The sequence below is a fragment of the Ambystoma mexicanum genome, chromosome 14, assembly GCF_040938575.1.
Source record: "Ambystoma mexicanum isolate Mex_15411 chromosome 14, UKY_AmexF1_1, whole genome shotgun sequence".
NCBI lineage: Eukaryota > Metazoa > Chordata > Amphibia > Caudata > Ambystomatidae > Ambystoma > Ambystoma mexicanum.
Genome location: NC_090940.1, coordinates 167,985,700 through 168,001,334, shown reverse-complemented (window position 1 = coordinate 168,001,334; position 15,635 = coordinate 167,985,700). Strand labels below are relative to the sequence as shown.

General features: G+C 47.8%; 1 protein-coding gene across 2 annotated transcripts in view; it reads left to right on the top strand.

Moving 5' to 3' along the window:
- The window catches only part of VPS39 (VPS39 subunit of HOPS complex), a 682,603-nt gene that overhangs the window by 466,618 nt on the left and 200,350 nt on the right, over window positions 1–15,635 (top strand). For both annotated transcript variants that reach the window (XM_069638818.1, XM_069638817.1), the window contains exons 19-21: window positions 8,526–8,654; window positions 8,810–8,912; window positions 9,487–9,532. In XM_069638818.1, coding sequence (XP_069494919.1) covers window positions 8,526–8,654; window positions 8,810–8,912; window positions 9,487–9,532 — 278 coding nt within the window. The remainder of the gene's footprint in view (window positions 1–8,525; window positions 8,655–8,809; window positions 8,913–9,486; window positions 9,533–15,635) is intronic.

Here is a 15,635-nt window from a genome sequence, read left to right as displayed (position 1 = left end):
CTATGGCAGCTGGAAATCGCTACAGCCGCTGTTTCTTCATCTTCCTCTTCCGATTCATCTCCAATGGTCGACTTGCCAGCAGATTCCAGAATCAGAGTCTTTATCAGGAACTACAGTACAACTTCGCAACTTTCCTTGCAGTTTACAGAAAGGGCGGTGGAGCTGTCCAGTCAGGACAGCCAGGCCCCCAGTGGCAATTGGTTCCTTTCAGGCAAGGTGAAAGACAGGATTCAGAGTTTTGGACTCCTCCCTCGCTTCCTACCTTCACAGACACTCCGGGGCCTCGGCAGGGAATACAAAGGACTCATGCCGAAGACAAAACTACAACTAAGATTTTTCTCGACTAGCACGGCTGAAGAAGACCTAACAAAGATCAAGGATACTTTAAAAATGGTGAAAAGGAAGGAGCCCACCATTCTAGCAGAATGGTGACCCTCTTATGCATTACCGTGGCTGATTTGACGGCCTCCGAGTAATAGGACTGAAAAGTCATTAAGGTAAAACCACTGCCACCAGCCATTCAAGCAAACTTGCAATTGTAACTAAAATGGTACCAGGTAAGTAAGAAAGGGGATATATTATATCTCCCCAGCACTCCACATACAGTGGGTGTGCTGACTCACTAAAATAAATGTAAAGGGGATGGTAATCCCACTTTAGTTCTTGGGAACAGTAGTTCACCCAAGAAATAATATGAGAATTAAGAAGGGAAGCCCAAAGGGGCAACCCAGTCAAAGCCCAAAGGTTTTAGGAAACTATAACGTGATCACACACTGTGGAGAGACATAAAAAGGTCACCCGTTAAAAGAGTAAAAGACTATGTGAGTGGGGGAAAAGATTCCCACTCACCTAGGAATAAGGGAAAAATAATCACAAAGTCCAGCAAAATGTCCTGGTTTTGATGACACAGGTCCGGTAGACTTATCACTGAAATGAAAATCTTAACTAACAAAGGGTTCTTTGGTGCATTGGTCCCTGTTCCAAGTTTCCCACTTGGAACACCAAATATTGTCTACTTGTGGCCCAAGACCTGTTTGCCTGCAGCTGCTCCTCTCCAACACAAAGAGGGTAATTTCTTGAAGAGTCTTCTTCATCGCCACAAGTGTTGCCTGCCACCTTCTCACCTGGGTGTTAATCACGGCTGCCCGTCTCAGTGGTGTTCTGGGGGTCTACTGTTGTTGTGGGACCTGTAGAGGTGGTAATCATCCGGAGGTACCTGGCCATCCTGCTTCAAAACATCCGTAACCATCTTGCCGGAGCATGAAACCGCTGTCAAGCTGGACCCAATCCTAATGCCAAAAACTGCCACTGAAGCTGTGGCCCAAGGACCACCTGCAACCAGTCCACAGATTGAAGTGGCTCCAGGAATTATAAAGTCCCTAGGAGAATCTGAGAAAGGGATGAGTTTACACACGTTTCCACCGCCTCTACCACCATAGGGAGTGCATGTGCACAATGTCCCCACACTGTAATGGTGCATCGGCCAGATTTGTGGGAGGAACATCCATAAATCCAGCATATGAGCAGCTCTCCTTTCAGCCTTTTTATGTCAATGGCGGGGTGCACCCTCAGAATTTCAAACTTGGTGATCAGGAGATGGCAAACAAAAACCCTTTGGGAAATGTCTTTGTGTCATAGGATCTTCAGTGGCAAGGGTAGCCCCAAACGCCTTGCAGAGAAATAAGGAACAGACCCTGCGTCCCCCCCCACACACACAACTGGGACCCTGGAAAGAAGATTGTGCAATGTTGAAATCAGTTAGGCTGAATCCAGTCTGCCTGCAGGGATGTCTGTGGGCACTCACCAGGCTGAATAGGAGCTCTATGATGCAGAGGACACGAGCGTTGCTGGAGACCACAAGGCAGCTGAGGATCCACAAGCATCAAACCCAGCGAGTAAAGTAGAAGTTCTACCTGTACTGTACCTGTAAAGATGGCTGCCACACTTTATGAAGCCTTGGGAAGTTACCGGCCCACAACTGTCAGGCCAAATCATAGTATTAAGGCACAGAGTTTAACTGGGGACTAGATACACCTAAGACTGGAAAGTAAAGTAGTCAATGTGGGCCATAGATCAGACCTCCGGAGGTAAGGCTTATGTAAATCCAGCGTCGGGCAAGGAATTGTGGGGAAGAGGTTGGCCGTCATACAGAGTCCCAGACAAGCACGGCAAACGGACTGCAGGGAAACAGAAACTCACCAATGACCTGTTTGGACTACACTATATCAGAGCTGAGCATCATGGAAAGTCTAGGAATCCTGATGGAGATTTTGATCTTTAGAGACATGAGAGGCCTAAAAGGCTGGAATACCTGTAATCCCTCAAATGGCTGAGACTGCTGGACCGGGAGCTGCACACTATGTGCACAAAGCATAGGCTGAGCACTACGTTCCCGAATCGTGGCCTGGGCACGATATCCCTGAAGCGTTTTTGGTCTGTAAACTGTGAATCCGAAAGCTTGAGGCACAAAAGGTTGTGCACAGAAGTGCAAATTGATGCATGACAGGCTTCCAGGTTCATGGCCTGCAGACCGAGCACAGAGGCAGCTGGAGCCTGTAGCAGGTTAGTGGGGGATGAGAGGGAGTGGCTGGGGTGTGTGGTTGAGGCAGGGAGAGTGGGGCAGCTAGGGTCAAGCAGCAGAGGGAGTGTGCAGGGACTCCTCTGTGCAGGTGCGGGGGTCCCTCCCAAAAATGACCGACAGAGGGCCAAGAACAAAATACTGACCCTGCAAGTGCGTTTTTTTAGGCCTGGACTCTGAAAAGTCAGTCTTTTGGTCCTGGCCTTGAGACATAGATCCTGTGAAGGAGTAAGTGTCATGATCTCTGCTTCCAAAAGATCAGGACTTGCCCGACTCCCTTGGAAGCAGACCCATAACCCCGGTTCTGAGTGCCAGCCAGTCCCAATTGGGACCTTTTGGACCCTGTCCTGGCGCCAGTGGCACCAGGCTCATAAAGATGCCCAGTCCCAGCGCTGGAAGCGCCGGGCTCATAATGCTTGGGTGGACTTACCTGCAGCAGACCATGCTGCTTACTTACCTGCCAGTTGAACCCCTGATCCTCTTCTGTTTGGGACTACTTTTCCTGTTGGGTGGGGCAGGAGCCACTCCCTAGGTTCAGAACACTGGAACTCTTCTGGAAAGCAGGAACTCTTTTCTTAGGCGTGGCTGTGGAAGGAGACACCTAAGCACTACAGGAGGCTATTTAAACCACACCCGATGGATGAATCTTGCTTTGCGTTATTCTGCATTCTCTGCAGCAGAACGCTCATCGTGTCTTCTGCTTCTGATCCTGGGCCTAAGGGAACAAAGGCTTACCATCCTGGAATCCAGTCTTCAGCAGCACCTGTAAAGACAAAGAAAGAACAGGTTAGCACTACGGTCTTCAGTGGCAGCGCATCTCTTACCTGGTCCATCGGCTGTCACCAACGCCTCGCGCTGCATTCCGGCATCTGAAAGACAAAGGCTTACCTACTCTTCGCATGCTCCGGAGGTCTTCGCACTGCATTCCGGCATCTGAAAGACAAAAGCTTACCAGCTCTTCGCAAGCTCCGGAGGCCTTCGGCGCTGCATCCCGCATCTGAAAGACAAAAGAAGGTGCGTTTAAAGACATTGGGCAACTTTATTACTCACGTGCCATTACTCCTTCCCACGCCGAATCCAGTGGGTATTCCAGCACCCTTCAGCTTCTCTAAAGCTCCGAACTTGTACCTGCAAGATAAAAGGGACAGTTAGTGCGCATCGTGAAGCAGGCTACAAGCGCTTACTTACGTGCTTCCAGGCGCTTCTATTCCTCACGCGGGTTCGATCCTCAACTCTCATCAGCCCGCCATCCGCCATCGCCGGAACCCTGCAAAACAAGAGATATCATTACAAAAGACTTTTAAGACATTTGAAGTGCCCAGAACTTACCGTTCGTGCAGTTAACGACGGACAGCAGTCCTCTGGGGTCAAGAGGCCTGCACCCTTATCCAGTGAAGAAACTGGTTACGGCACCCTGCCCCGAGGCAGATGGAGAGCTCGGCGTTCACTTACCTAAGGTGAGGGTGTTAACCTTTGGGGTTCTACAGGAGAAGAGAAAGGGAAGAGGAGAGAGGCACCCAATAACCCCAGTTCATTAATCCCATATTTTCTATCTGCAGACATCTTACTCTTCGAGTTAGACATACAGTGCACAGAGGTCCAGCCCAAAGAGCCAACCGTGTGTTACACATCACCTTTGAAGATACGGCATTCACCCAGTCAAGACCGGCGCCTCTGCGGGAATCAGGTGAGCGTTACAGTAAGCTAGGCATTGTGGTCCTTGGAGCGGGACACAAGGCACTTCCCCCAAATCGATTACTGATCGCTTCAAATGTGTACATACCTATGATCATAGTGAAAAGGGTAGCTGGGCACATTATCCCTGAGATTTTATGCAGAGCAGAAATCCTGCGGGAGATAGTAGGGAAAGACGATTCCTTTTTACAGCTTTCTGAGCTGTCAATCCACAGCAAATCTGTTGACTGTTTACTGACCCTGGTCTAATTTTTGGGAGTGAGGTCTTATTGACCTCACTCCCTTGCTTAACTGATGTGTTTTGGGGTCTTTGGTGAGTCCTGATGGCTACCTATTAAGAAACATTTTCTTTTTGCTGCCTTCCCGCCATTGACCTCTAGGGAACCCCCAATGCTTTGCTGTTTGAACCTGACCTGTCTTTTGGAGGTAAGTAAAGGTATTTTGCTTTACCTACCTTGCTAAACTCCTCTGTTTTGGGGGCACGGATCATCCCTATGGTGATTGGTGCAAGGGGGCTATGTCCTCCATTACGAAATAACCTGTTTGTTTTACACTGCACTCTTCACCTTACAGTGAAGTGTGGTGGGGATTCTTTGTATCCCCTTTTCTTTGTGTCTTGTAATTTTATAGTAACGTTCATGATGTGTCCAAGACAGCCTGATAACATGGACATTTTTTCTTCCAAGTTTTTTACAATCTCGTATGCACTTTTGCATTTGATTGCATAATGCCTTTAAGAGTACCAAATACTCTAAAATGTCAGTGCCACACGATGCATCCACGTCCGGGCTCTTAGACCCACCCTCCACCCACTCATTGTTCTCCCATCTCCCAGACAGAATTTCTAAATCTACTGGCTAACAGCCGACCCTTGGTATCCCCGGGAGACCCCTGCCCTCCTTCTCTTCTAAAAGAAATCCTATCCTCAACCTGGGCCGGCAACATAGCAAGATCGATTACTAACTCATCTCTCACTTCTTGCACTTTCCCAGCAGTTCTCAAGATCTCGTAAATCAAGCACCTGCTTAACAAAACCACCCTTAACCCCCTTTTCTACCGGCCAACTACAGACTTATTTCAAGCAACTGCTGCATAGCTAGACTAATCGACCAAACAGCCTACACCCAGCTATGCATTTTCACACAAACCAACCTCCTCCTTGACGCCAGCCCAATCTGGATTCAGACCCCTACGAGGAACTGAATCCTACCTAGTCCATCTATGATGATCTCAAAGGAACCTCTGATTCAGAAGGCTGTGCCGCTTTAATCCTTCTTGACCTCTCGGCAGCCTTTGACATTATTGGCCACCTCACCCTCAGGGACCGACTACACGCTCTAAGCATCAGGGATGCAACTTTGAAGTGGATCTCCTCCTTCCTCTCCCATCAGATCCTAAATAATACATGTGCCTGCCTTCTCCTTGACTTTCTGCCCTTTTACTCACAAAATACCACAGAGCGCGTCTCTCTCTCGCCTCTTTCACCTCTACGTGAGCCCCCTCGCCCGGCCTATCTTGCTACATCTACACAGTTGACACCCAAATCCTCTTCAAGATCCGAAATGACCCTGCCAACACCACACCAACCTTGCATCATGCCTGAAAGAAATCGACACTAGATGACAATAACCACCTCCTTCTCAGCCCCAGAAAAACTGAAATCCTGATCTGTGGGAACTGCTCTCTTCTGCCAACCCACCCCTGGCCACTCTCTAGACCCTCACCTTCTACCGCCAACACAGTAAATAACCTTGGATGCATTATAGACCTAATACTATCACAGCACGTCAGCTCAGTGTCGAAATCCTGCTATATACACCTACTCATTCTGACGCATCTTCCCCCTACCTGACCTTCCCACACAGTCGCCGCAATCGCGACCATCGACCTCTCACTCCTAGACTTTGCTAACACCCTGTACCTGGGCGCCCCTGCATCACAACTCTGAAAACTCCAACAGGTTCAAAACACTGCAGCAAGGCTCCTTCTTGCCATAGGCCCCAGAGAATGCATCTCACCCGCCCTCTATGTCCTTGCCTGGCTGCCGATCGGGTGACAATCCGCCTTCAAGGCAAAGTGCATCACACACCAAACCCTGCACAGCACAGGACCAGAATATTTTCTACAAAAGCTCAAACCCTATAGGCCCACCAGAAACCGGAGATCAGGAACATCTCTCCTCCTTGTCTTTTCAGTCACTAAATTGACCAGAATAGGGGGATTTTCTTTCTACGTCCATGCCCCCACTATCTGGAACTCTATTCCATTTAGCATCTGCCTCATAAAGGACCACCTAGCTTTCAGGAAGGCACTCAAGACCTGGCTCTTCCCGTCTGCTTCTTGACTAACCTGGTCCACTTCCTGGGTGAACTATCACCGCCTGACAGGTAGGATGAGGCACCGATGTGTCTTTTGAGGAGACAACCAGACAGTATCTGGCACGCTCAGAGAGTATTCCAGTTAATCCGTACATGATATGATCTCCATACCCTCATTGCAGCTAGATATCAGCCTTGGCTCTCAGATATGCATTGCACAGAGCAATGGCAGAGATTAAGATTAATTGTAAACCTTCCACCCATCACCTCGTGTGTTTTGCAGAGTCTTCCTTTTATCCAGGATCTGGGCTGCGGTTGCCATCAGCCCACCAATGACAATGATCAGCACCATTCAAACTGGCAGGGCTGTCCAAAACTGTACAGCCGCTGGCCACTGCATCTGCCCAGAAACAACACACCTGACTTGAATGTGGACTGGCCACACATCCGGCCACACACACACAGACCGCCACTTGCTCACAAAAGCCGGGAGCTTTCCAGGAAGCAACCTTACCATATATGAAAAATGCGGCCACTCCAGGGTAGGAAGATGGTCAAACTACAACATGGCCAAAGAACTAAAATCTCGTGGCACTGCCATTGTATACTAGATGGTACTCTAGTTGCCATTATGCAGTAAAATGCAAAAGTGCATTAGACTATAAAAAAGAAAACACTACACAAATATCTGCTGCCAACAGCTCATTCTGACCACATCTTGCAAGTAACCACAAAGTTACCAAATAAAGTTACTGAACCACAAATTGTCCCTACGGCACTTCACATGAGGTATGGTGTGCATGAAAAATAAACAGTTTTACTATGGAGAACAGAGTTCTCGTGCACTGATAGCCATAGAGACTGATCAATGTCCCCAAAACAAATGAGCATAAATTAATAAGTGGAGCAAAAAGGCTTCCCTTAACTTCAAAAGTCAGGAAACGTTCAAATCAATAGCAAAAGGACTGGTGTCCCATTGAGGACTATGGATAGAAAGCAGCACAAATAAGAATGTTTCCTAATACACGGAAAGGACATCCAGCAGAAAAAAACCGAAGCCAGACCTAAGGGCATTGGACAGGAGTCCAGCCAGTATTTCTGAACTTCATCTGATTATCTCTGCAGCAGCTTTGTGTAAAAAAAAAAAAAAAAAAAAAAAAAATTATATATATTATCCTCCAGTAGTTAAGTGAAGTCTGCTGAAATTCCAGCAGACTTGAGTCCGTTAGTCCCCGCTAGTTCTACCCAAGGTTTCATGGACTGGTTTAAGCCAGTGCTTGAGTTACACACACACGGGTACGTAAACCAAGTTTTTGCAGCCAGCCACCCAATACGGCTGTTCCAAAAACCGCCAATCATTCTGGTTCACCCACACAGAAAGTGTGTTGGGCTGTGTGGGTCTAGGATCTAAACCAATCAACTCCACTACTGAGGATGAAGGGCTGGGCTCAGCGTGAGCCTAGGTTTGCACTTGTCGTTTCCCAGAACATACTGATGGCCCAAATACAATCCGGCAGAGAGCAGGACTTAAAAAAGGTACATTAGTCCCAACAGTGATCAATAAGGCAATTGGGTTCTTAACATGGTTAATCAGGTGAAGCCCAAACGAAAAGTTTCCTGCCACTAGCCTGCATACATCCTAAAACCAAGGTAGGGTGATCAAATCACTCTAGGGCCAACATGAGGGGCACAAAAAGCACCCCTGTCCTAGGAGCTACAAGGGCTACCATAAGAACATATGCCAAAAAGATTTGCAGCTGAAGAGGGTCTTCAGTAGAAAAGGAGCCAGAGATCCTAAAATGCAAAAGGTTTAAAGGTGTGTTAAAATGAGACATCTGAACGGAAACACCCTTAAAATTGCAGTTCTGCCCTAATTCTTTCTGGTTTTGTCATGCTCACAATCCTTGCTCTATTAACAGTTTCTTTTCCCACAGGGCTGCCGCTGGCTCCAGCTGGAAGTGAGGGAGGTGAATTGGGTGAATACCGCAGCAAACTACTTGCCTTCTTAGAAATTTCAAACTTTTATGAACCTGATGGGTTAATCAGTGACTTCCCTTATAATGGTAAGAGGGAACAGTTTTGTTTTGATTGCCTGTAAGAGTGCTGATTCTTTCTCTGCTCATTTCATAAACCCATTGTTCTGGTGCTGCTCCTGTCCTCTTGTCTAGAGTTCTGTGTATTCCTACAACTTTAGATTTTCTTTCTCTCTCCTGCGCAGGATTGTTGGAAGAGCGAGCCCTCTTGCTGGGTCGAATGGGGAAGCATGAACATGCACTAGTCATTTATGTCCATGTTCTAAAGAACATAAGAATGGCTGAAGAGTAAGTCTGACTAAATGCTGGGTTAAATGCTTTTGAAAAGTGCTTTCTTTGGTAACAAAAAGCAAGGCTATGCATCTGCTAACTGCCTTTTTTCTGGAACAGCTTACCCAGTGCAAACACAAAGAATTCAATGCATTATTAGTCGATGTATACATGTTGCAGATTTTGCTTTTCAACGCCAATTGACTTTGCTTATTAAAGCATGTGTTATTTTGTAGGATAATTGATAATCTCTTGTGGGGAGTAAAACATTTTGTATGAGTCCTCGAGGTAATGGATCTTTTTTCTGCCAGTTGACCCTAAAATGAGACATTCAGCTTTGTTCTCCAGTGTATTCCATGTAAGCCATCTGGAAGAATAGACAAAGCACCTTGTCTAGTAAAGTCATTTGTACTTCAACGTAGAGTATACATATGTCCAACATTGTAATTCTGATGCAAGCAGTTGTTGCATAAAGGTTGCTTGCTGCTTTGAGAATTAAACACCATTTCAGCGCGAACATGTCTTTGTGAAGCTGAAACCCACAGTAGATTTGTCTTAATTTTCTCTTCTTCTCTGTCTTCTCCCAATATAGCTACTGCAATAAATACTATGATCGCAGCCAAGAAGGCAGCAAAGATGTGAGTAACTTCAATTTTATTTTTTGATGTCATGGGACTTTGTATTTTGACAGATTGCATTTGTCAAACAGCCAAACATATAGGCCATGATGCAGCAGTCAAATGTACACTTCGAATGTATTGTGTCCTCCCATGGATTACTCATTTTTTTGGAAAACCTGTTCAGCAGAGGGCGCCGTGCGTCGATGCGGTCGACTCCATGTCCCTCGAGGGCTTCCATCTTGGAGTCGACGTCATCGTCGGTATATAAAGCACGCGCAGCGCCCGTTAGCTTCAGTTCCGTTTTTCCGTGATAGCTGTTCGAGAAATACGCCGCGCTCGTTTTTTTTTTGTGTGAGAACAACTTTGATACTAGAGTACGATGGCCTCATCTTTGACCCCATCAACCCCGAAGAGTGGGTTCAAAAAATGCCACGACTGCGGCACCAAGATTTCCCTCACGGATCCTCTTCATGTGTGTCTGTGGTGCATTGGCGTGTAGCATAAGATGGCAGACTGTGGGTCCTCTCAGTCAATGACTGTGACTGGTAAGGCTCTGAAAGAGCGTAAAGGGAAATTATCGGCAGGTAGGCCCCCTACTAAATCCCCATCGACAACTCTTTTGAAGAAAAGATCGTCCGATGAGTCGAGAGGTCTCTCCTCAAAGGAAGGGATTGAAAAAGTGTTCTCGCTCCAGGTGCGGGTCGCACCATTCCTCATCCTCTTTGAAGAAGGTGAAGAAAAGTCAGTATAGATCGCCTTCTTCGTCCACGTCCAATTCGTCTCTGGAGAGAATGGTAACCTGCCCAACCAGATCCTCTAATGCAGCCGAGTGGAAAGAATGTAGGCAGGAAATCCTTAAAATCTTCGAGAAAGAGGCCCTGACGCCCTCGAAAGAGGCCATGCTCCTGCCGTGCCATCAAAAGCTGACAAGGAAAGGGCTAAGGCTAAATCCCACGTGCCCTTGAGCCTGGGATGTAGGCCGGGGAGAACCATCCCCCCCCTTCCCGGGTCTCGACACGACGGAAAATTGCAGAAGACTCCATCAAGTCGAGGGTCCAGCCCTTCGAGGGCTCCATCGACACCAAAATCGATGAATAAATCGTCGATGACGTTGACACCGTTAGTGTCGAGACCATCAACGTCGACGCCGTCAACGCTGTTGGTGTCGAAGCCATTGGGGTCAAAGCCATTGATGTCTTTGCTCACTAAACCTTCGACAATTTCAAAACAAGTTGAAAAATCCTACACGCCTTTGTCAAAGAAGGATTTTTTTCAAGTCTTTATCCTCGATTTATGAGGATTACGAGCCTTTGGACCACGACACTCGACCATTTGGGTTGAATTTTGGCACACCTAACGCCCCAGAAAGCCTAATTTCAGAGGAATCCAGGTTAAAATATTTGTATGGAAATCTCCAATCTGCTAGTGGTGTTGACACATCACTGTAACTTTGAGTTTGGCAAGCCAGACCCTGCAGACCATGCAGATTTCTCTTATAGGCACCTTATGACCAGAGTTATAGATTTTCTGGAATAGGGCACCATTTGAGCAAGACAACCTGACAGATATTCTTGATAAAAGGTCCACAGAGGATCCCATTCTCCCATTGCATATTGCACTTCAGAAAAGGGTTATGGCAAATTGGGAGCTTCCTGAATCAAGTCCTGCAGTGAATAAGAACCTCACTAAGGAGTATAGGCCTTAAAGTAGCAACCCTAGCTACCTGTGAAAGCCCTAGCTATCTGTCAAAGCACCCACCACCAGAGAGCCTGGTAGTTCAGGCAGTGACGGCTACTTCCAAACAGGCTGCTTATTCAACCATCCCACCAGACTGGGATGATGATGAGCATTTCGACGCTTGGTCTAGGAAGGTATTTTCTGACAGGGAGCATGGCTCTCAAGTCTGCAAACGCCATTTGCGCCTTAGCAAAGTTTACATTCACTCTGGGGGACTGTGTCGCTATGGCGGCTGACCATATTCCCAAAGGGGAAGGAAGAGACTGCTTCCTGAATATTGTAAGAGACGGTAAGGAGGCTGTGTGTGAGTTTCTACAATCAGGACTGGACTCGGCTGATGGCATCAGCAGAGCCGTGGCGGCAAGCACAGTAATACCCAGGTCTGCGTGGTTGAGGAAGTCCAGTTTTGCACTCCACATACAATCCAGACTCCAACATGCTCTTTGATGGCACTCAGCTGTTTGGTAGCAAGGCTGACGAAAGCCTAGAGAAGCTGCAAACCTCAAAGGCGGCAGCCAAATCCCTTGGTGCAGCCATGAGACATCCACAGCCATGTCACCCCAGTGGATCATCTTGGCGGGGTAAGTCCTTTCGCTTCTACTCCTCAGTTGGAATAGGGAGAGCACCGGCTAGTCAAAGGGGCCAAAGAACATTCCCTTGTGGTGGGCGAGGGAGACGTGCAAAGTCTGAACAAGCAACAGCTACTTTACCATCGGCCTCTGCTTCAGCCACCTCAAAACCTCTCTGAGGCCTTGTACCACAAGACCCCGGTCCGAGGCAGACTGTCACTGCATGTACAAGAATGGCAGGGTATTACTTCAAATGCTGGGCATTGGAAACAGTAGTCCAGGGATACTGCCTCCCCTTTCTAAAAATGCCTCGGGACCATCCACCGGGGAGCCATTCATTCAAAGTTCCGGATCCGTCCTTGTGCAGGACCTTTTGACCCTGCTAGAGAAAGGTGCAATAGAGCCAGTACCTGTAACGGAGAGGAACAAAGGGTTGGTACTCCCCTTACTTCCTAATCCCCAAGAAAGACGGAAGATTGAGAGCCATCTTGGACTTGAGATCCTTGAACAAGTTTGTCACGGCCGTCAGCGACTGGCGTTTGTGGCGAAGGTGGGCGCGAGGACGCCATTAGAATGTTCCATTACGTTCCTCCTCGTCTATCAGACGCGGTCTAGTTGTTTTCAAGATGGCCGCCGCCGTTTGTATATTTATCACTCGGCTGCCGGCGGTTCGGCGCGTTGCAACTGTGTTTATTCATCGCCCTGTTGCTTGCGCTAGTTTTTCCCTTTGGATAGTCTTGCTATCTTCCTGTTGTTTCTCCACCTCCCGTTCCTTACGGGCCCCCCCTTTCTCTATATCCTGTTTGCCTTCTCCTGTGTTTCTGTTCCCGTGTCGAATCTCTGCTGAGTATTTCTTCGCTCTAAGAGACACTGCCCTCGGATTTCTCCGTTCACCCTTGTCCTCCACCCTGAGGGGTTCCTACCTGTGAACTGCCATCTCCTATTCCCTCGATTCGCGGAATCGCCAACCTTACCATCATCTGGGTTTTCGGCGAAGGATTATTCAACCTACGACTGTGCTGACTACTCCCACATTTTCACGTCTATATTGGATCCAGGGTTTTTTTGCCGTTCCAGTGGCTTTTTCCCCTCTGGCTGTCGCGGAGGGGAGTCACCGTGGGGTTTCTTTGTCTGAGAGTCACGGTGGCTTCTTTCCGAGGTAGACCATATCTTCTAAAAAAGAAGAAGCCGTACACAGGACTTACCCGCCGGAAGAAACTGGACTATTCAGGTGAGGAGGAAGAGACAGGGGAGGGTTACAAATCGAGTGAAGACGAAGATATAGCTGAGCACCTAGCAAAACCCGTAGCCAATATTGCCAGTCCTGATAAAGTTCCTCAGGAAGGACAAGTTCAAGATGGTCGCACTTTCTCGGATCCTTCAGGCCCTCCAGCTCCAGGATTGGATGGTGTCATTGGACCTTCAGGATGCTTACTTTCATGTGCCTATCCATCACAAGCACAGAAAGTACCTGAGGTTCGACGTTGGCAGTTCTCATCAGTTTCAAGTTCTGCCATTGGTCTTACTTCCACCCTGAGGCTTTTCACCAAGCTGATAGTGGTGGTGGCAGCGAGTCTCGGGAGAGGGGGGGGGGGGATTCACCTTTACCCCTACCTGGATGATTTGCTGATCAGGGCACGTTCTCCTGAACAGGCCCTGGAACATCTCAGCATCACCTGCCACTCTCTTCACAGACTGGGCTTCTACCTCAGTTATAAGAAGTCCCACTTGATACAATCTCAAAGGCTCCTGGATGCATCCTCGGGGGTGGGGGGGCAGGGGGAAGGGGGGCGGGTGGAAGCTTTGCTTGCCACCCGAGGTGAGGGCTCAGCAGCAGATGGTAACCAAATTCCAGAGTGCCCAGTATCTTCCGGCTTTTGACTTTTTTTTTTTAATGGAGTTTTATTGAATATCAACAGGTACAGTGAGTTACAGTCCATCAGTCGCCAATCAGTGCACATGTTTTGATCTAGTTTTCATTTTCTCCCTCCCACCTCCCTCTTCCCTCCCCCTGACAGATAACATGCTTCGAAAGAACAGCAAATATTCAGCACTTAGCAAATACATTTCTGGCAATTGGCTTACAGCATTGTTTGGGATTGCAGCTACTTGACCGGCTGCTTAATATAGCGTGTGATCAAACTTATGCGAGAGAGATAACCTCTAAATCCGGGGCATTAGGGCGCTAATTTGTTCTGTTCAGAGTACTCTAGAAATGGGAGCCACATTGTGTCTATGTGCGTGTGATATTCCATTAGTGCTGCAGTAAGGTTTTCCATATCAAATATCTCCTTTGCTTTGCACAGCCATTCCTTTTTTGTCGGGAGCATGCTACTCTTCCACTGTTTCATTAAACACACCCGGGCTGCTAGAAGTAAATCCCTGGGCATGTGCGGCAACACCAAATCTTGGTCTTCCACAAGCTCAACACCAAACAAAACCAGGAGTGCGGTCGCAGCCCTCCCAATTCCCTCTGTCATGAATCCAGCCCAAGATTTCCTTCCAGTAGTTACAAGCTTTTGGACAATCCCACCATTGGTGCCAGTAGTTGCTAACTAGTGGGCAGCCCCGCCAACAGTATGGGCTTACACCCAAGTACATTTTCGGCAGTTTCTCTCGGGTGAAGAGCCATTGAATGAGCAGCCTGCTGGTATTTTGTATTAAACCGAAATGGTGGAGTTCCAGACAGCTCTGTATACTGCAGCCCAAACTTCTAGGTTGGCGTCCTATCCCAGGTCTCTCTCCCACCGAGCTTGTGCGTGTGGTGTTGACAGGTGTCCCCTTTCCAGCAAAGCACTATAAAGTTTTGCAATCAACCCTTGTGAGTGCTAAGCACGCTCTCAAATGGAGTAAGTTGTCTCTGGGGCTGTTTGTTCTACTGTGGGTCTGTTAGTGCACTTTTCAGTTGCATATATAACAATGGTTGCATCTGTTGGCCTTGTTTAGCGCTTTCTAGCTCTACCTTGGTCAGAAAGGTCCCTTCCTTCCACAGTTGTCCCACCCTAACCAAACCCTGCTCGTATTGCGGTTGAAAGCGAATTGGGTCTGTTATTAGGTCTCTGACTGGGGGTTCCCAGATACAGCTCAGGGGAAGAGGGCCATGTGGTGACGCTGCTCATGTCTGGCTTATTTTTCCAAAGGGCCCATAACACTTTCAGGATGGGGTGTTCGCGCACTCTTCTCTGCATTGATTTTTGGTTGACCATGGCCATTCTCCCAGCGTGACTGGTGCGTGGTATCCATTCTCAAGGTGTACCCATTGCTCTTCTACTGATTCTCTCAGATGGTCTAGTAACACGCGGAATTGTGCTGCTCTATAGTACTCATAAATGTCCGAGGATGCCATGCCCTGCTTGTTTTTTGAAGGGTCATTGTTTTGTAAGCAATGTGCGGCCTTTTCCCTTCCCACAGAAAGGACAACAGGGGATAGTTAACTTCCGCTTGGAAGGAATCTGGGAGTATAACCGGGAGTGACCGGAAAAGGAAGAGAAGCTGTGGGAGCATGTTCATTTTTATTGTTGTGAACCTTCCCTGCCAGGAGAGTTTTAGTTTTTACAATTTCTTGATGTCCCTTTTAATCGTCGTCCAGAGTGGGGAAGTCTCTAATTGTTTTGTGATGGTTACCCCCCAAGTATTGGATGCTGTCAGGGTTCTGATTCAGGCCCCATCTTTTCAATAGATTATCTGAGAGGGACCTGTCGTTTTCAGCGGTAGTATATTTGTTTTACTTTGACGCGAAAACGCAAGTCTGTCCCGTATTCGTCCATTGCGGCTAAAAGTGCTGGGATGGACCGGGATGGGTGCATCGGGTAAAC